At 35.6% G+C, this 15730-nt stretch overlaps 4 protein-coding genes across 4 annotated transcripts; 1 reads left to right on the forward strand and 3 right to left on the reverse strand.

The window, feature by feature from the left end:
- Positions 1 to 1065: 1065 nt before the first annotated feature.
- LOC149901961 (uncharacterized) lies at positions 1066 to 8199 on the reverse strand. The gene is made up of 8 exons (XM_090111177.1): positions 8078 to 8199; positions 7885 to 7999; positions 7565 to 7747; positions 7064 to 7313; positions 3432 to 3653; positions 3030 to 3169; positions 1988 to 2218; positions 1066 to 1440 (listed from the first exon to the last, which is right to left on the reverse strand). Exons 1-8 carry the CDS (start codon positions 8197 to 8199, stop codon positions 1066 to 1068), a joined length of 1638 nt encoding a protein of 545 aa, XP_089967303.1.
- A 71-nt stretch (positions 8200 to 8270) lies between these two features.
- On the reverse strand, positions 8271 to 10879 carry LOC149901962 (uncharacterized). The gene is made up of 6 exons (XM_090111178.1): positions 10620 to 10879; positions 10336 to 10503; positions 9720 to 10052; positions 9294 to 9447; positions 8797 to 8954; positions 8271 to 8406 (listed from the first exon to the last, which is right to left on the reverse strand). Exons 1-6 carry the CDS (start codon positions 10877 to 10879, stop codon positions 8271 to 8273), a joined length of 1209 nt encoding a protein of 402 aa, XP_089967304.1.
- A 477-nt stretch (positions 10880 to 11356) lies between these two features.
- Positions 11357 to 12796, forward strand: LOC149901963 (DET1- and DDB1-associated protein 1). Its single transcript, XM_090110801.1, has 4 exons — positions 11357 to 11518; positions 11594 to 11732; positions 11859 to 11920; positions 12566 to 12796. Exons 1-4 carry the CDS (start codon positions 11516 to 11518, stop codon positions 12668 to 12670), a joined length of 309 nt encoding a protein of 102 aa, XP_089966927.1. The 5' UTR covers positions 11357 to 11515; the 3' UTR covers positions 12671 to 12796.
- Positions 12797 to 13754: 958 nt separating this feature from the next.
- On the reverse strand, positions 13755 to 15402 carry Sps1 (inactive selenide, water dikinase). The gene has a single exon (XM_090111017.1). The coding sequence runs from the start codon at positions 15288 to 15290 to the stop codon at positions 14082 to 14084; it is 1209 nt and encodes a 402-aa protein (XP_089967143.1). The 5' UTR covers positions 15291 to 15402; the 3' UTR covers positions 13755 to 14081.
- Between the last annotated feature and the right edge of the window lie 328 nt (positions 15403 to 15730).

Consider the following 15730-nt stretch of genomic DNA (forward strand, 5'->3'; position numbering starts at 1 on the left):
TCTTTTTTCGGATTTGCAAGTTAGAGCTAAAAATGTTTCTTTTTTTAACTTAAATTTTGGGTTATAAAAAAGCACGGTAAACACAATTAGATAATAGTTTCGTATTTCGCTATCTGAAATGGTGTCATGACTCTTTTAGTACAAATGGTATCAAAAAATTACCGCCTCCTTGGTACAGTGGTTGACGCGTGAGCGTAGAACCGAGGGGTCCTGGGTTCGATTCCCGGTGGAGACGAAGAAAAAAAAATGTCTCGGTCTGGCAGGACACAGAAGGCTGATCACCTACTTGTCCCTAAAGAAAATCGATCAGTGAAACAGATGTATGAATAATGCATCTGCCCCTTACCCCACTACGGGGACACGGGACTTCACATGGGATGGGATGTGGAGCAGATGCATATTACATCTGTATCATATCAATTTTCACCAGACTTCTGTGTCTTGCCAGAATTTTATGTTATTATCCAGTGAGTATCAACCCCGGAACCTCTGGTTTCTACACTCACGCGTTAATCACTGTACCAAGAAGGCGGCCAGCTTATATCACCTTATCCTCTAATCGTAGTCATAAACACAAATGTAACTTTAGGTAAGATGCATGTTACAAACGTAAAATAAATTAATGAACCGTCTTGTACTTGCCTTGATTAATTTATTGCTCTGTACTCGTAACACAAGGAAATGCGAAAAGCAATTTTCCTCACATTACTGACATTATCCAATCTTTACCGGAAACTGTAATTGCTCACTTCCGAACTATTTCGCGCTATATTATGTGCTTAAATTGCAATACAATATAATAATTAGACAAACATATTGTGCATTTTAATAGTTTTTCAGGCATTCAAAAACACGGATAAAATTTTTCATAATTGGGGTATATTTTTAGTGCCAATATAATTCAATATTTTTCTCTATATTAATTTTTAATGACTGATGAGTCATTCAGGGTATGATATATAAAATGAAACCAAGATATATGTACATATTAATTGTAATTGATCAAGTAAATTTTAATTGAAATTGTATGAAATGTATTTGAACAGAGGCAAAAAGATCGATCGATCATTTTCTACTAGTACATTCCTCTAAAATCTCTCCGACAGTATTCAAGACTATATCTTTTGTTTCCTTATTTTCTTCGCCCAAGGATTTCTTGACTAACACCATAGTCCGAGTTATCAAACTGTACTTAGATATAAGTATCTTTCGTTCCTGTCTATGCTTCTTTATAGCAATTTTGAGTAAAATTAGCCAATTTTTGAGAAAAGTTAGGAATTCTATAGACACGTCTTGCGCTAATTGGAATCTAATAAGGGTGTATATCCAGGGTTGGCAAGTGAGAAGTCCAACTAATTTTGGATCGTTTTTGTATACAATAGCGTGTTTAAATATTAAGCTTAAAGTTTTCCAACCCGCTGATGAACGATGTTCAGAGTCCTTGAAATATTGTTTACATGAAGAAGAATTAAGGAAGAAATAAGTAGTTGTACTAAACATACAATGTTGATATTAAACATGTTATTTGAATAGGAAATAATGAAAATAACTAATTTGTGATGAGGCAATGCAATGAATACAGAACAACAAGAAAATAGTGAAGTGAAGTTATAAGAATAGTTTGTGATTCCTTAAAGACAATTTATCTTTATCATTCGATACCTACTTACTCAACAAAAAATATATGGAATCTTATTCATTAGTTTCTATTGAATTTCGAAAGTAATGTATAAAACTAGGTTTCCGCCCGCGGCTTCGTCCGCGCAGTCAAAGAAAAACCCGCATAGTTCCCGTTCCCGTGGGATTTCCGGGATTGCGTCATTTTTCCGGGATAAAAAGTAGCCCATGTCCTTTCTCGGGTATCAAAATATCTCCATACCAAATTTCATGAAAATTGGTTCAGTAGTTTAGGCGTGATTGAGTAACAGACAGACAGACAGAGTTACTTTCGCATTTATAATATTAGTATGGATTACGCAGTACTTACCCTATAACAAAGTATAATCTGTATTCTAAACATCAAAGCTCTCAACGCGTTACACTGCTGGTTCTGCGAAGGTATCTCCTCAATAGAGTACGTCAAAACCAGCGGTGTATGTACTCCAGAACTTAATACGGTATATATCAGTTGTAGTAAAGAGCTACCCCGATCACTGGAGCTATCTTGTTTAAGATATCTTACTAGCATATCGGTTTTTACTTGTAAATGGGATTTTGCCTAGAAATAATATCACAAAAAATATGTATATGTAAAACGAGTTGTATACAGGGTGTAATCGTTAAGTGTGCACAAGCGATTATTCCGAAACTATTGCAAATATCAAAAAACTTTAAACTGATATCGAAAGTACTTAACCTAATGTATGGGAGGGTTTCAAGTAAATTTTTTAGATATTTCTCGTTTTATTTTTAAAAATTTATTATGGCCATTTTACTCATTAGGTTAAGTACTTTCGATATCAGTTTAAAGTTTTTTGATATCTGCAATAGTTATGGAATAATCGCTTGTGCACACTTAACGATTACACCCTGTATATGTCACACCCAACTGGTTAAAACAACCGTTGCGAGACTACCTTTACTGAAATGATACTGCTGGATATCTTTCAAATAGTTCAAGTTATCAAGACTCTAGGCTATTTATTAGGACGGCTGATTTAACCAGTTGGCTGTGACATATACAATTATACATAATATTTTACACATTACACACGAAACAATATGAATTGAAGTAACAAAAAATATACAAATTATGAAACTGCTACAACTAGGTAAACTTCTATTATTAATATGATAAGAGAAGTAGATAGTTAGGATTTTGATAAAGACAATATACTTAATATATTCAAAAAGCATGCACGTTTTATCGACAAACTCTATTTGTACATTCTTGTGCAAAAGCTAATATTAGAAATAGGTACTATTGAAAAACACATGTAGCTCTTTTTTTTGGATACTTAAATAGCCGATGAGAATTCATATTATATTAATAGTGGAATTATTAAAGTATTTGATACACAAAAACTTACTTGATAATTATTTTTATGGAAGTATTGCACAATATATGAGAGCAGCCGTAGCGCAGTACAGGCTACGTTCTCATCCGAACTGTTTATAGTTGTTAAAACTTTGGACAAGAAACCCGGCTTGTTTGTGTATGTTAATAGCACTAAAAACCACGATTAAATTATATAAAATATTTTTTTTTTATTGACTTGTGTATGGAAGTGAATCACACAAATTACGAAATTATTTATAATTTAATTAAACTTTTTACATGAATAGTTACATAAAGTTTAATTAATAATAAATGTGGAAGTATGAACAAGTAAATTTGCAATATGTAATTGAAATATTTTATATCAATTTTCAGTTTTATATTAATTTAAAATATATGAACAAGTGGTTAAAAGTAAAAATAATTAACATACCCTTAGAATCCTTTTGGTCACTCGCAAATTGCAAAAGCAAAAGACACAGTTTTAGACACACATAATCATAATGAAACCTTATTTCCAAGTCACTAGAATTTTCTGGAACGTTCTTCGAATAAATCGTAGTTAATAGCACAGAAATTTTCAAACACGCTCCTTGATCTAATTCCGATGGTAATAAATTAGTTGCCAAGGCGAGGAAATAGCAAATGTTTGTGTCTGGAAATTATTTTTGAATATAAATTGATACATAAAAGTTCCAAAGTTTAATCGATTTATAAAAAAGCTATACGATTTATAAGGATGTAAAATAAATAGTTACAAGGTATACTATAGACGTAATAATAAAATAAATAATGAGTGAGTACATTTAATGTGATCATTAAAGGAACTACATCTTTCTATCCTGTCATCGGAATCTAGGCTTAGCTTCGTAGACTAGATACCGGATATTAAAACACTGTTAGGGCGGCCGTACACGGACCGCTCGAGCAGTTAACGGCTGAGCGTCGTACTGTACCGTCTACCGGGCTGTTACCGCAATAATTATGGCATTAAACTACCGTCTAAATTACTGCATGAACTGGTGTGGTTACACTACAGTTTACCTAGATATGTCGGTAATTATTGGCATTTACCGCAGCAAAAAAATATTAGTTAATAATTAATATAGGTATAATATGGTTTCTGTAATAATTCATCAAGGATTCTTTCTTTTTAAAAAGGATTTTTTCTTTTTCAAATCATCTATTGTACTTGGAAATGATAAATTTTGTTTGATCCGACGCCACGCATCATTGTGTACACTGCGATTTTTATAGTTCTTCTGTTGGGTATCCCCAAGATCCCAAAGAGAAGAATTCCAAGAATTCCAAAAATTTGCGCCATCGAGCTCTTTTTCATTTGACCACTCCATGTCGGTAGATACGTGCGTTGCCGCGCCGGTGAGCTCATATTGCACACTGGATAAACGGTAGTGTGGCCGCATACGCAATAATTACCGCGGTAATCTTCTTTGATGTGCGAAAGAATACCGCCGCCGGAGCTATTGCCTACCGCCATTTGTCATATTGATTGGCATTGTAGAATTATGGCCATAAGTCGTGGTTACACCTAGGTGTTGTTAAAGTTGTGGCAATAATTATTGGCATATCACGATTCACGGTAGTGTGGCCGTAGTATTAGGTAGTGTGGCCGTAGCATGACGCATTAGGCCAACACGAGCGGCCAAAGTGTACTTTACGTTGCTTGTACGTTGGGCAATGCGGCTGCTGTTGACGCGTTGCTGGACTTCTCGCTGTCGGCGGTCGGGCATTCGCAGGTGAATGAGTGAGTGGGTAAGTGAGTGGCTGGGTAGAGTGAGTGGGTAGAGTGAGTGAGTGGGTACTGGGTAGAGTGAGTGAGTGGGTAGAGGGAGTGAGTGGGAAGTGTGAGCGGGTGGGTATTGTGAGTGGGTGGGTATTGTGAGTGGGTGGGTATTGTGAGTGGGTGGATAGTGTGAGTGGGTGGGTAGTGTGAGTGAGTGGGTAGAGGAGTGAGTGGGTAGAGGAATGAGTGGGTAGAGGAGTGGGTGGGTAGAGGAGTGGGTGGGAAGTGTGAGCGGGTGGGTAGAGTGGGTGGGTATTGTGAGTGGGTAGAGGAGTGAGTGGGTAGAGGAGTGGGTGGGTAGAGGGGTGAGTGGGTAGAGGGAGTGAGTGGGAAGTGTGAGCGGGTGGAGGGAGTGGGTGGGTAGAGGAGTGAGTGGGTAGAGGAGTGGGTGGGTAGAGGGGTGAGTGGGTAGAGGGAGTGAGTGGGAAGTGTGAGCGGGTGGGTAGAGTGGGTGGGTATTGTGAGTGGGTGGGTAGTGTGAGTGAGTGGGTAGTGTGAGCGGGTGGGTAGTGTGTGCGGGTGGCTAGCGTGAACGGGTGGGTAGAGTGAGTGGATAGAGGAGTGAGTGGGTAGAGGGGTGGGTAGGTAGTGTGAGTGAGTGGGTAGAGGGAGTGAGTGGGTAGTGTGAGCGGGTGGGTAGTGTGAGTGGGTGGGTAGTGTGAGTGAGTGGATAGAGGAGTGAGTGTGTAGAGGAGTGAGTGGGTAGTGTGAGTGAGTGTGTAGAGGGAGGGAGTGAGTGGGTAGAGATAGTGGGTATGTAGTGTGACTTGTGAGTCAGTGGGTAGTGTGAGTGGGTGGATAGAGTGAGTGGATGGGTAGCGTGAACGGGTGGGTAGAGTGGGTGGATAGAGGAGTGAGTGGGTAGAGGGGTGGGGTAGGTAGTGTGAGTGAGTGGGTAGAGGGAGTGGGTGGGTAGTGTGAGTGAGTGGGTAGTGTGAGCGGGTGGGTAGTGCGAGTGGGTGGGTAGTGTGAGTGAGTGGTTAGAGGGAGTGGGTGGGTAGTGTGAGTGAGTGGGTAGATGGAGTGGGTGGGTAGAGTTGTGAGTGGGTAGAGGAGTGAGTGGGTAGAGGGGTGAGTGGGTAGTGTGAGTCAGTGGGTAGTGTGAGTGGGTGGATAGAGTGAGCGGGTGGCTAGCGTGAACGGGTGGGTAGAGTGGGTGGATAGAGGAGTGAGTGGGTAGAGGGGTGGGTAGGTAGTGTGAGTGAGTGGGTAGAGGGAGTGGGTGGGTAGTGTGATTGAGTGGGTAGAGGGAGTGAGTGGGTAGTGTGTGCGGGTGGGTAGTGTGAGTGGGTGGGTAGTGTGAGTGAGTGGATAGAGGAGTGAGTGGGTAGAGGAGTGAGTGGGTAGTGTGAGTGAGTGTGTAGAGGGAGGGAGTGAGTGGGTAGAGATAGTGGGTATGTAGTGTGAGTCAGTGGGTAGTGTGAGTGGGTGGATAGAGTGAGTGGATGGGTAGCGTGAGTGGGTGGGTTGAGTGAGTTGGTAGGTTAAGTGAGTGGGTGGTTGAGTGAATGAGTGGGTGAAAGAAAGCATTTTCAAAACATGTGAATGTGTTTCTTAAATGGGATCCTAAAGTATGTTGTATGATACTTATACAGGGTGTCAGTTCCAATAGTGTAACAGCGTTATGTAACTGCTGTTCACATAAAATATAAGATATATTAAAGATAGGAAGTCATTATGGTTATGTGACTAGTGTAGAGTATGGTAATGAGTCGTACACGGACGGCTCGAGCGGTCGGTCGTTGACGGCTCGAGCCGTCGGTTGTTGACTGCTCGAGCCGTCGCTACCAACCGCTCGAGCCGTTGATTTTTCTGACTAGTCGAGTCATTGATTTTCACTAGCGCAGTCAACGGCTCGAGCTGTCGGTGTATGCCTCACGACCGCTCGCGAGCCGTCAACGGCACGGTGAAATTTCATGCAGTTGACGGTTTGAAGCGCCGTACACGCGACGGCTCGAGCCGTCACGTGTACGGCGGCGGTGAATGAATGCCTATCGTTCACCGCGCGGTCGCGGCTTCAAGCGGTCGGTCTCAACTGCTTGAAGCGGTCCGTGTACGGCCGCCCTTATAAATAAAAGTGGTTCTGCCATTCACGAAGAAAAGCAGTCCTTTAATTGGATGTGAAACTTGTTATTTTTCTGGCATAATTAGTGAAATATTGAACTAGGGATATTACCACTATTTTCGTAATGACATTGTTTTTATATCTCATCATTTCTTAACATAAAAAATATTTTTATTTCTTTATTTCCAACGTATACCTATTGCATGTTCACAGTCTATCAAAGTCTTGGACAATACACCGGGTAACATGGACCAAATTAAAACTCCGAATTCTTCTTTAAAACCTTCATCCCCTTCTTCCAAACATGAGTTAAGAGATTTCATACAATTTGATACTATATCTGTATCTCTTATTTTAGTAAGAACATCGAGAAGTAGTTCCCATACTAATGGTTCTTTTACAAGGTCTTCTGGTAGAGTCGTTTCCGTTTTTAACCATTGTGAAAGCTAAGAAAAGTTATATTAGACATTTTTATAATGATCACAATTATAGTTCAAAAATCACAATTATAGTTTTTTTTTGTAAGAATTACTTATGAATTATTTAATTATGATAAAATATTACAAATTTTAAATTTGTTTAATGTTTGATTGGATGAGTCAAATAGTAGGAAAGGAAATGTGGGTACATTGAAAATTAAACGTGGTATAAAGAAACATAATATTTCAATTCATTGTTACAAATACATTATACTTACGACAATCATTCTAATATAATTCGGTATTCTTAAAGAAGTAAAAGCCCAGAATAAAATAGCTGGATGATGGGTATAGTATACCGCAGGGTCTGGTTGTAAGAAACTCACGAGTCGATCTGTGGCTTTTTCCAAATATACTCTTTCGTTTAGGGATTCTAATGAACCGTTTGAAATTGTTGACATCTATTTAAAAATTTAAACATAAACAATAGCTAAATGGAAATAGGTAAAGATTTGAGAATTTAAAAAATAGCCTAAAAATAATCTTAAAATAATGTTAAAAACTTTTTTAGTACATTATTTATTAAAATATACATTACAGAAAAAACAAGCCAAAGTGCTTTTATAATGTACGAGGGTGGTACAAAAGATTTTGGTAGACGCAAAATATGTTCCACTAAATAAGGCAACAGAGGTGCCGTAGATTCTTCTGGACTAAAAGAAAGTAAATAAAAATCAGGCAAAACTATAAATAAATTGTCGACATAATAATATAATAATTTTGGATATTACTTCTCTGTGGATTGGCTGTAGAAATAAATATAAATTAATAAACTGTAGGGCTGATTCTTTTGTAATTGTACGCCAATACTTTGGGGCTTTTCGATGCCATTTTGAAGTTCCACTAGACCCATCTAGAAAAACATAGAGTACCTAATTTTTAAAGCAAATTGCGATATTTTAAAAAATCTAAGAATAGTATATTTTAGTTTCTTACTTGAATATCTTTAGCACACAATTCATTTGAACCAGCCAAGTTAATAAATAAGTACTTTTCAGTAAGAACTTTTAAAAGCTCCCCTAGTATGAGTGTACTTAGCTTACGCACTACGGCATCGTTGCTGAAAGATAAATATAAAATTTTAAATATTAATGAAATATACTTTATATTATTTGCTCTATTTTTTTAAATGGTTGCGAGTGGGAACCTAATCTAATCGACATAGGTATGTGATATTTTTCGTCAGCTTTACTAGTTTCCCAATTCCCAACAATAAACAATAAAAAATGGAGGAAATGTCAAACACATACAGATTAAATCACAAAAAAATATTGGCAGCATCTTTGAAAAATTCTCAATAGGTAAAAAAAATTGTTAAAAACTTAGCTATCTTACTTACCTTACCTTAAATTTCTATTCCATTGAGGTTAGAGGTGGTTAGAGGTTTTTGACTGGATTAAACTGGATTCATAATTAAATCTATTAGAAGCTATAATTAATTTTTACTCACCGTTCTATTTGAACTTTAGGTAGTGCAGCCAAATATCCTTTAGATAGCAAAACGTCACTGAAATCGGAGAGCGCCTCAGAATCAGCCTCGTAATAGAAACTAAGCAATAACTTTAGGAATGTACCATATTCTTCTGTTGCTATACTATTTATGTTGTCCTGATGACCAAATTTGAATCATTAATACATATGTAGGTAATTATTAACTAAATTACTTGCAGGTAAGTAATAAATGAATTGATTCGATTACAATTGATTTGAACAAATACCGTATTATTTTTTGTAGAAATAGAGAAAACGTTAATTTATAAAAAAATGTAATGTGAAAATAACAAGGGGTTTTAAACACTAGTTTGTAATAGGTATATTTTTATCCATTTTTTTTAATATATAAAATGATACCAACTATAATGAGAATATTATGAGAAAAAAGAAGTAATCCTTCATACAATGTAGAGCAGTCAAGAAATATACTAATATAATAAAATTTGTACTTACCTTAACAAATACAACCATTTCTGTTATACCTTGATGAATAATAGCCCTTAATTCCAAAGCAATCTGTTTCAAAGTATCAAATTCGTTCTTATCAGTTAAAATTTGGCTCACAAAATCAGATGGACTTTTCGATTGCTCGAACAGTTTTATCAATCTATTATACAATTGAAATAAAAATAAATATCCATACGATGCCCATAAACTTCCAAATTTATACTTAAAAAAAGAGCGCGTGTGCTGAGCACACGTCTCAGAAGTGAAACTTCTTTGGCAAGATTCAAAGATACCAAAATCGTCGCCTTCCTCCATGACATGACGGTATTGTCATGACGCGACCTTGAAATTTTACTCTAAACTCGTCTAAAGAAGTTTTACTTCAAAAATATGTGGGTAGTACGCAATATTTACCCCTTCTTTGGTACTTACCCTAAAGCATTAATAGCTATTTGACAGGTAACTATTAAAAATACTCCTATATCGCCATCTCCAAGTAAAACTTGATGATTTAAAGCTGATATCAATAATTCTAGCCACTTCTTTATAATATCTACCAAATCTTTCGCTATACTACTCTGAATTAATAAATCTTCTGGTTGGTAAGAAATTAACTCTTGCAGCACTAAAGCGCTGGATAAAACACTTTTGGAATTCGCGCTTATATTCACACGGGTTGATAAAATGCTAAAGGACGCTAAAAGCTGTTCTGTGTTGTAAGCGCTTTGGTGGGATAGAGGCGATGTGGTTTTATATTTTGCTATCCTGAAAATATTTTTCGATCATGGAAATGTAGGAAAGAGAAAGTGGGTATTATTCACTAACTAACTATTTTGGCGTTTGTTAGACAGCACAAAGATTAAATTTCTTTATCTACTTGATTTTCGGGTTCTAACAAAAACGGTACCGTATGGTACGACATGAAAATGTTAGATCATAATATCGTAGACTTAATTCAGACTTTATTACCTAGATCCTAATAAAAAGTGATTTTATATAGATTTTTCTGTGTGAAGTAAGTATTATTAGTATCATAAATTAGTTTTACCCGCTGAACAAATCACATAAGAAATGCAAACAGGCATCAGTAGCATTAGGATTAATAGCACTAAAATGAGCTAATGCACGTAAAACCGCCGCCATTGCATGTGGCGCGTGTTCTTCTGAAAAGAATTGTTGCTCCGTCCATATTAGCCTCAAACATTGCAAGACGGATCTGAAATTAAAATATATTTATGTAAAAAAATTGTCATTTATTATATTATCCATAGCATTCGTGATTTGTCTTGTTCGTTTGTACGTCCTACTTCAATATATTGTTTCTAGCTTTACCTGAATAAATTGAAATCCAAATTCGATGTAACTTCACATAAGAAAACAGTTATGTCGTTTTCAAGCAAATATTCCACCAAACGAGATCTCTCGTTTGAATTTTTATCGTACTTGCTAATAACTTCGTTTAAATACCCGCAGGCTTTTGCTTGTGCGGCGGTATCTCGTGACGTCAACAGCCTTTTTATATCACACAAAGCATTTTGTTTACCACTTGGATTGTAAGTGCGGTTAAAATTAGAATGAACTAAGCTAAACATATTTAACTACGTATTTTATTCTTAACAATATTTAGTTACCGAGTGCTACTGAATTGTTGGAATAACAAAGAAGAAAAAATTTAAATTTTTACCGCTGAATTCTAAAAATGTTTTTTTTTTTTTTAAGATAATGGTCTGGCTACGCGACTTTTATATCAAGTCATAATTTTTATCACAAAATATCCACATAATATTTTTCTTTCCTTTGTACTTATCAGTACTTATGTATTTAGATCGGTCCAACATGTGGTCCAACAAAATTAAATTAATATTTTTTTATATAGGTATGTACTTTCTGTGTTTTAATAAATCCTACTAATATTATAAATGCGAAAGTATATTGAACCGATTACAATAAGTTTAGGTAAATACATACACACATTTTTTTGGGGCATAAAGAAACACAATTTGTGTTGAACTGTGCTTTTTGTGTATCTATACACCTACCCTATAGTTTATACTTTATAGTCTGTAAAATATGGAAATGTCAATAGGGTGTCATTTTCACCTGGGTTGTTTCGATCTGAAAGTGCTGTGAATTTTTTATATTTTTCGATTGTTATAACGTTGCAATTGCTTTTGCAATTCTTAATTCACTCACAAACATATCTAGGCAATTCACAAAATAGGTTCGAAATGGTATGAATAAGAGATAACTTAAAATCATACGATTGTGTCGCGCACCATGTTCTTAACAAGTTACTTACTTTACAGTCGGTGATGGAATTCCTAAAAGACCTACCGTCCTACGACGAGCATAACTTTACGTTATTCAATACGGATCACGGTATTAGAAACTGTTCAAAGAGGCCTTCAATATACCTACCTACAAAAGATATACCTTCTGAACAAAGTTGAGTAAACGTATTTGATTCGTATCAATATTGAACTGTTCATGAAGTAGTTTTATGAATCATTAATCCTAAAATTCCTATATAATAACAGTCAAAAAGATTCATTGAAACTTTTCTGATTTCAGTAATTGTAACAGAAAAAACAAACATATTATTAAGATATCTACATCAGCAATGGGAGAAAAAGGTAATTACTTTTCAATATATGAAAATCATTCTAAAGTTCAGGTAAGTTTATGTAGTTGAAATTATATGAATACAAAATTAGGGAGGTTATACAAAGTTAGGGCGTATTCAGAAAGAAAGCTTGAAACTTATAAGCGCTTATCGGCGCTTGTCATGTTCATATATTTTCCTGTCAGTGCTGGTAACCCGCGCAGGAAAATATATGAACATGACAAGCGCCGATAAGCGCTTATAAGTTTCAAGCTTTCTTTCTGAATACGCCCTTACTTTGAGTATACAGTATTCATACATTTAGTAGGAAACAAGGCTAGGATTAAAATGAGCTTTTAATATCATTTATACAATAACAACAAAATAAATAATGTCACTTAAATTTAATTAAAAAATTAGTTTTAATTTTAATACATAACGTACTTATAACATGACAGACTAACATGGTCATTGGTCATATTTTGTTAAGAGATGCTTATTAATGTGCTTCCATTTATTAACAGATAATGCTAGGTTTAACTACTACTTATTACCAAAGTACCATATAAAACTATGACCACACTATTTAAAGTTAAAACATGGTAATAATAACATGTCCTAATCAATCAGTTCATATTGTTCCCAAATTATTGATAGTGAACCTTTATATTTTCAGAACAACAACACGTCTCCAAAGAAAAGGGATCAAAGTAACATTGAACAAAATGGTGACGAGAGGACCGCGCGCAAGAGACCACGGCTAAATTCTCCGCTAAACTGAAACTGTTATGGAACTGTAGTTTACTATTTGTGTTTTTCACACGCCACTCTTAAAGTGTATGCCCAATTTGTATACATATTTTTATATCACAATATTAGGTCAAATTATACTTTGATACTCGAAACACATTGGTTTTTTGTATTTTGGGAAACAGTGCCATTAGTACAAAATGTATTGTATGACTTTGCTTTTATCAAAATATTATTAGTATAAAAAATTACAAAATGATTTCAATTCATTCCTCGTTGATTGTGAATTTTAATAGTTCTAGAGCAAATTATGCAACTAGAAAACCACTCAAGTGTTCAATTGCTGCATCAGTATCAACTTTTATCGACATAGCACTATGCTAGTACAATATTTGCCTATATTAAATATTTGATTATCAAATGTTGACACAATTTTAACTTCCAGTTATTCCAAATTCAGAGCTCAAAATTGTCTTTTTAGTTTAAATAGAACATTATGCCTAAATTAGTTTAGCAATTTTGTCAATTTCTTGTAATGTTAGTGTTGCTAGTTTACTAATTTAAGTTAAATTTACGGACGGTACTGATTTATAGTGTAATGCAGACTCCACATTACCTGCTTTATCTGTTAATCTCACTGATTACTGGAATATATTTCATATAAAAAAAACATGGTTGTTTTATTGTTTCCATGTCAGGGTAATTGGCAGCTTTTTGCCTAAAATTAAGCACAGTGGAATATTGAGTTGTACATTGTGATGAATATCACCTATACATATAATACTGTTCTATTATTAGTGTGACCTGCATTCTTAAGCATCCTGCTTACTTTTTTTTGGCAATAATCTGAGATGTTAATAGTTCGGTGTTAGATGAAAAAATGCCATGAAAAATTGCCAATAATTAGATTTTGGAAAAATTTGCTTTACAAACAGTATTAATCTTGTCAGAATGGGTTTAAAGGCAAAATTTTATAAATTACATACATACTGAGTTAATTAATAATGGCTTTTGTTATAAATAATATCAATGATATTTTGAAGCATTTCAATATGCAATGATGAAAAATTTTATATGAAATAGGGTCTTAACAATCTATAAATAAAACAACATCCTAGAATCAAAATAACTTTATTCTAAACATTATACTTATTCCACAATTTGCAGATCTGCAAACAATTTACAAAACATTATGGGTAGGTACCTATGTAATGGAATCCTCTTATTTTAATAGTAATTTCACTTAAAAATCTAAAACGCCAAGTCACTAGACAGAATTTACTAAAAGCATTTCTTAAGTCACATATTATGTTCATATCCAAATAACTAGATATACCAAAAGAAAACCCAAAATGCTGATTGTAATATCCAATTGAAAGAATTTATATTAAATGATACATCCACTTTAAAATTATAATCATTGTCTCAATGTTGGTTTTAAATTAATCCTTAGCTGGTACTTCAATCACTCGGGGCTTGTCAATAATTCGGGCTGTACGGTTCCCTTTCTCGACAATACCAATGATCCAAGCTTGATAGCCTTCCTGCTTCTCAATATCTTTACAATATGCCGCCGCTTGTTCTCTTGGTAAGCAGATAAGCAGTCCCCCAGAAGTCTCAGGAGCGTGCCCTTGCAATAACTGGAACATATTGCCGCAAGCTTTAGCAACAGCCGCCATTTTAGCAATCACTGGTAGGTTGTGAATAACAAATGACACTTCATTCTTCTGGTGCGATGCAAGGTTTTGCGCATGACCCAGGAGGCCAAATCCAGTGACATCAGTGGAGCCATGAGCATTGTATTTATGCATCAGCCTTGCTGCAATTCTATTCAGTCTGCTCATAGAATCCATTGCACGGTGATAAGCTTTTCTTACATCTTCTTCAGACACAACCAATTTAATCCTATTCCAACGCTCCGGCTGGTCAAGCCATTGATGAGCATTCACAGCCACTTGCGTACCAAGCGGTTTAGTTAAAACGAGAACATCGCCCATAACAGCATTGTCCGGTACAATGTACTCATTAGGTTGACAGATAGTTGTCGCTACCCCTCCGATTGTGCACCATGGGTTAATAACAGTTTGTCCTCCAGTAACTGATGTACCAGCTTCTAGAGCGGAATCCTTAAAACCTCGCATAATTAATGGAATCACAACATCACGCTCCTTTTCAGTCATTTTAGTCGATACGCCCAATAGCATTAGCATATTGTCACATTCAGTAACTCCCATAGCATACAAATCGCTCAAAACATTTGCGCACGCTATTTTTCCCATCATATAGGGATCATCTACGAGAGGATAGAAAAAGTCAGTTGTTTGCACTAAACAGAGTCCCCCGTGTCGGAGCGGAGTAACAGAACAATCCAAGCCGATGCCGATGCGCGGGATCGCCACATGCATAAATTGATCCTGGTCCTGCTGAGAATAATCTTGCTGTAACGATTCGACAAGTTTGGATAGTACATCTTGAGGTACTTTACAGCTTCTTCCCTTTAAATCGGCAAATCTTGTCAATCTAAAACTGGCTTCCAAGTCGTGGGCCACAGGGTCGAATGGCCGACGAAGCGCCAAGGCATTAGGGTTACCGGTCATTTCCAACTGGGCTGCAGCCAGCGAATCCTGTGCCACACTCGTCTGATACGACATTATTAATAACAATAACAAACTATCTTTACGTTTCTTGAGCTAAAACAATAGAAATCCCCGAAACCAGACACGCCGCCAAGTGACGCTTGCAAAATGGCGTCTCTTTTACACCCATAAATTGAAGCGCGAATTCAATCAAAAATAGTGAATTGTCATTGGTAGATATAAAATGTAAACACCAGCATTATAGCTGTGATTGGGTGTTAAAATTTTTTCATTTCCTTCTGGCATGTAAAACAGACTTATTACATCTCCTTTCCTATTTTGAATAATATAAAGAAAACAACTTTAATAAATTTAATTTAAAATTAAATAATATGTTAAAATTTTAACATGAAAATTAATTACTTTTTAAATTTAGTATTAAACATATTTAATTGAATAAATTCGAAAACCTACTTAAAAATACATATAATATAAATTTAAAAATTAATGTAACT

The sequence above is a fragment of the Colias eurytheme genome, chromosome 16, assembly GCF_061535395.1.
Source record: "Colias eurytheme isolate Ceu_HAF_F1 chromosome 16, ilColEury1 Martin Lab GWU primary, whole genome shotgun sequence".
Taxonomy (NCBI): Eukaryota; Metazoa; Arthropoda; class Insecta; order Lepidoptera; family Pieridae; genus Colias; species Colias eurytheme.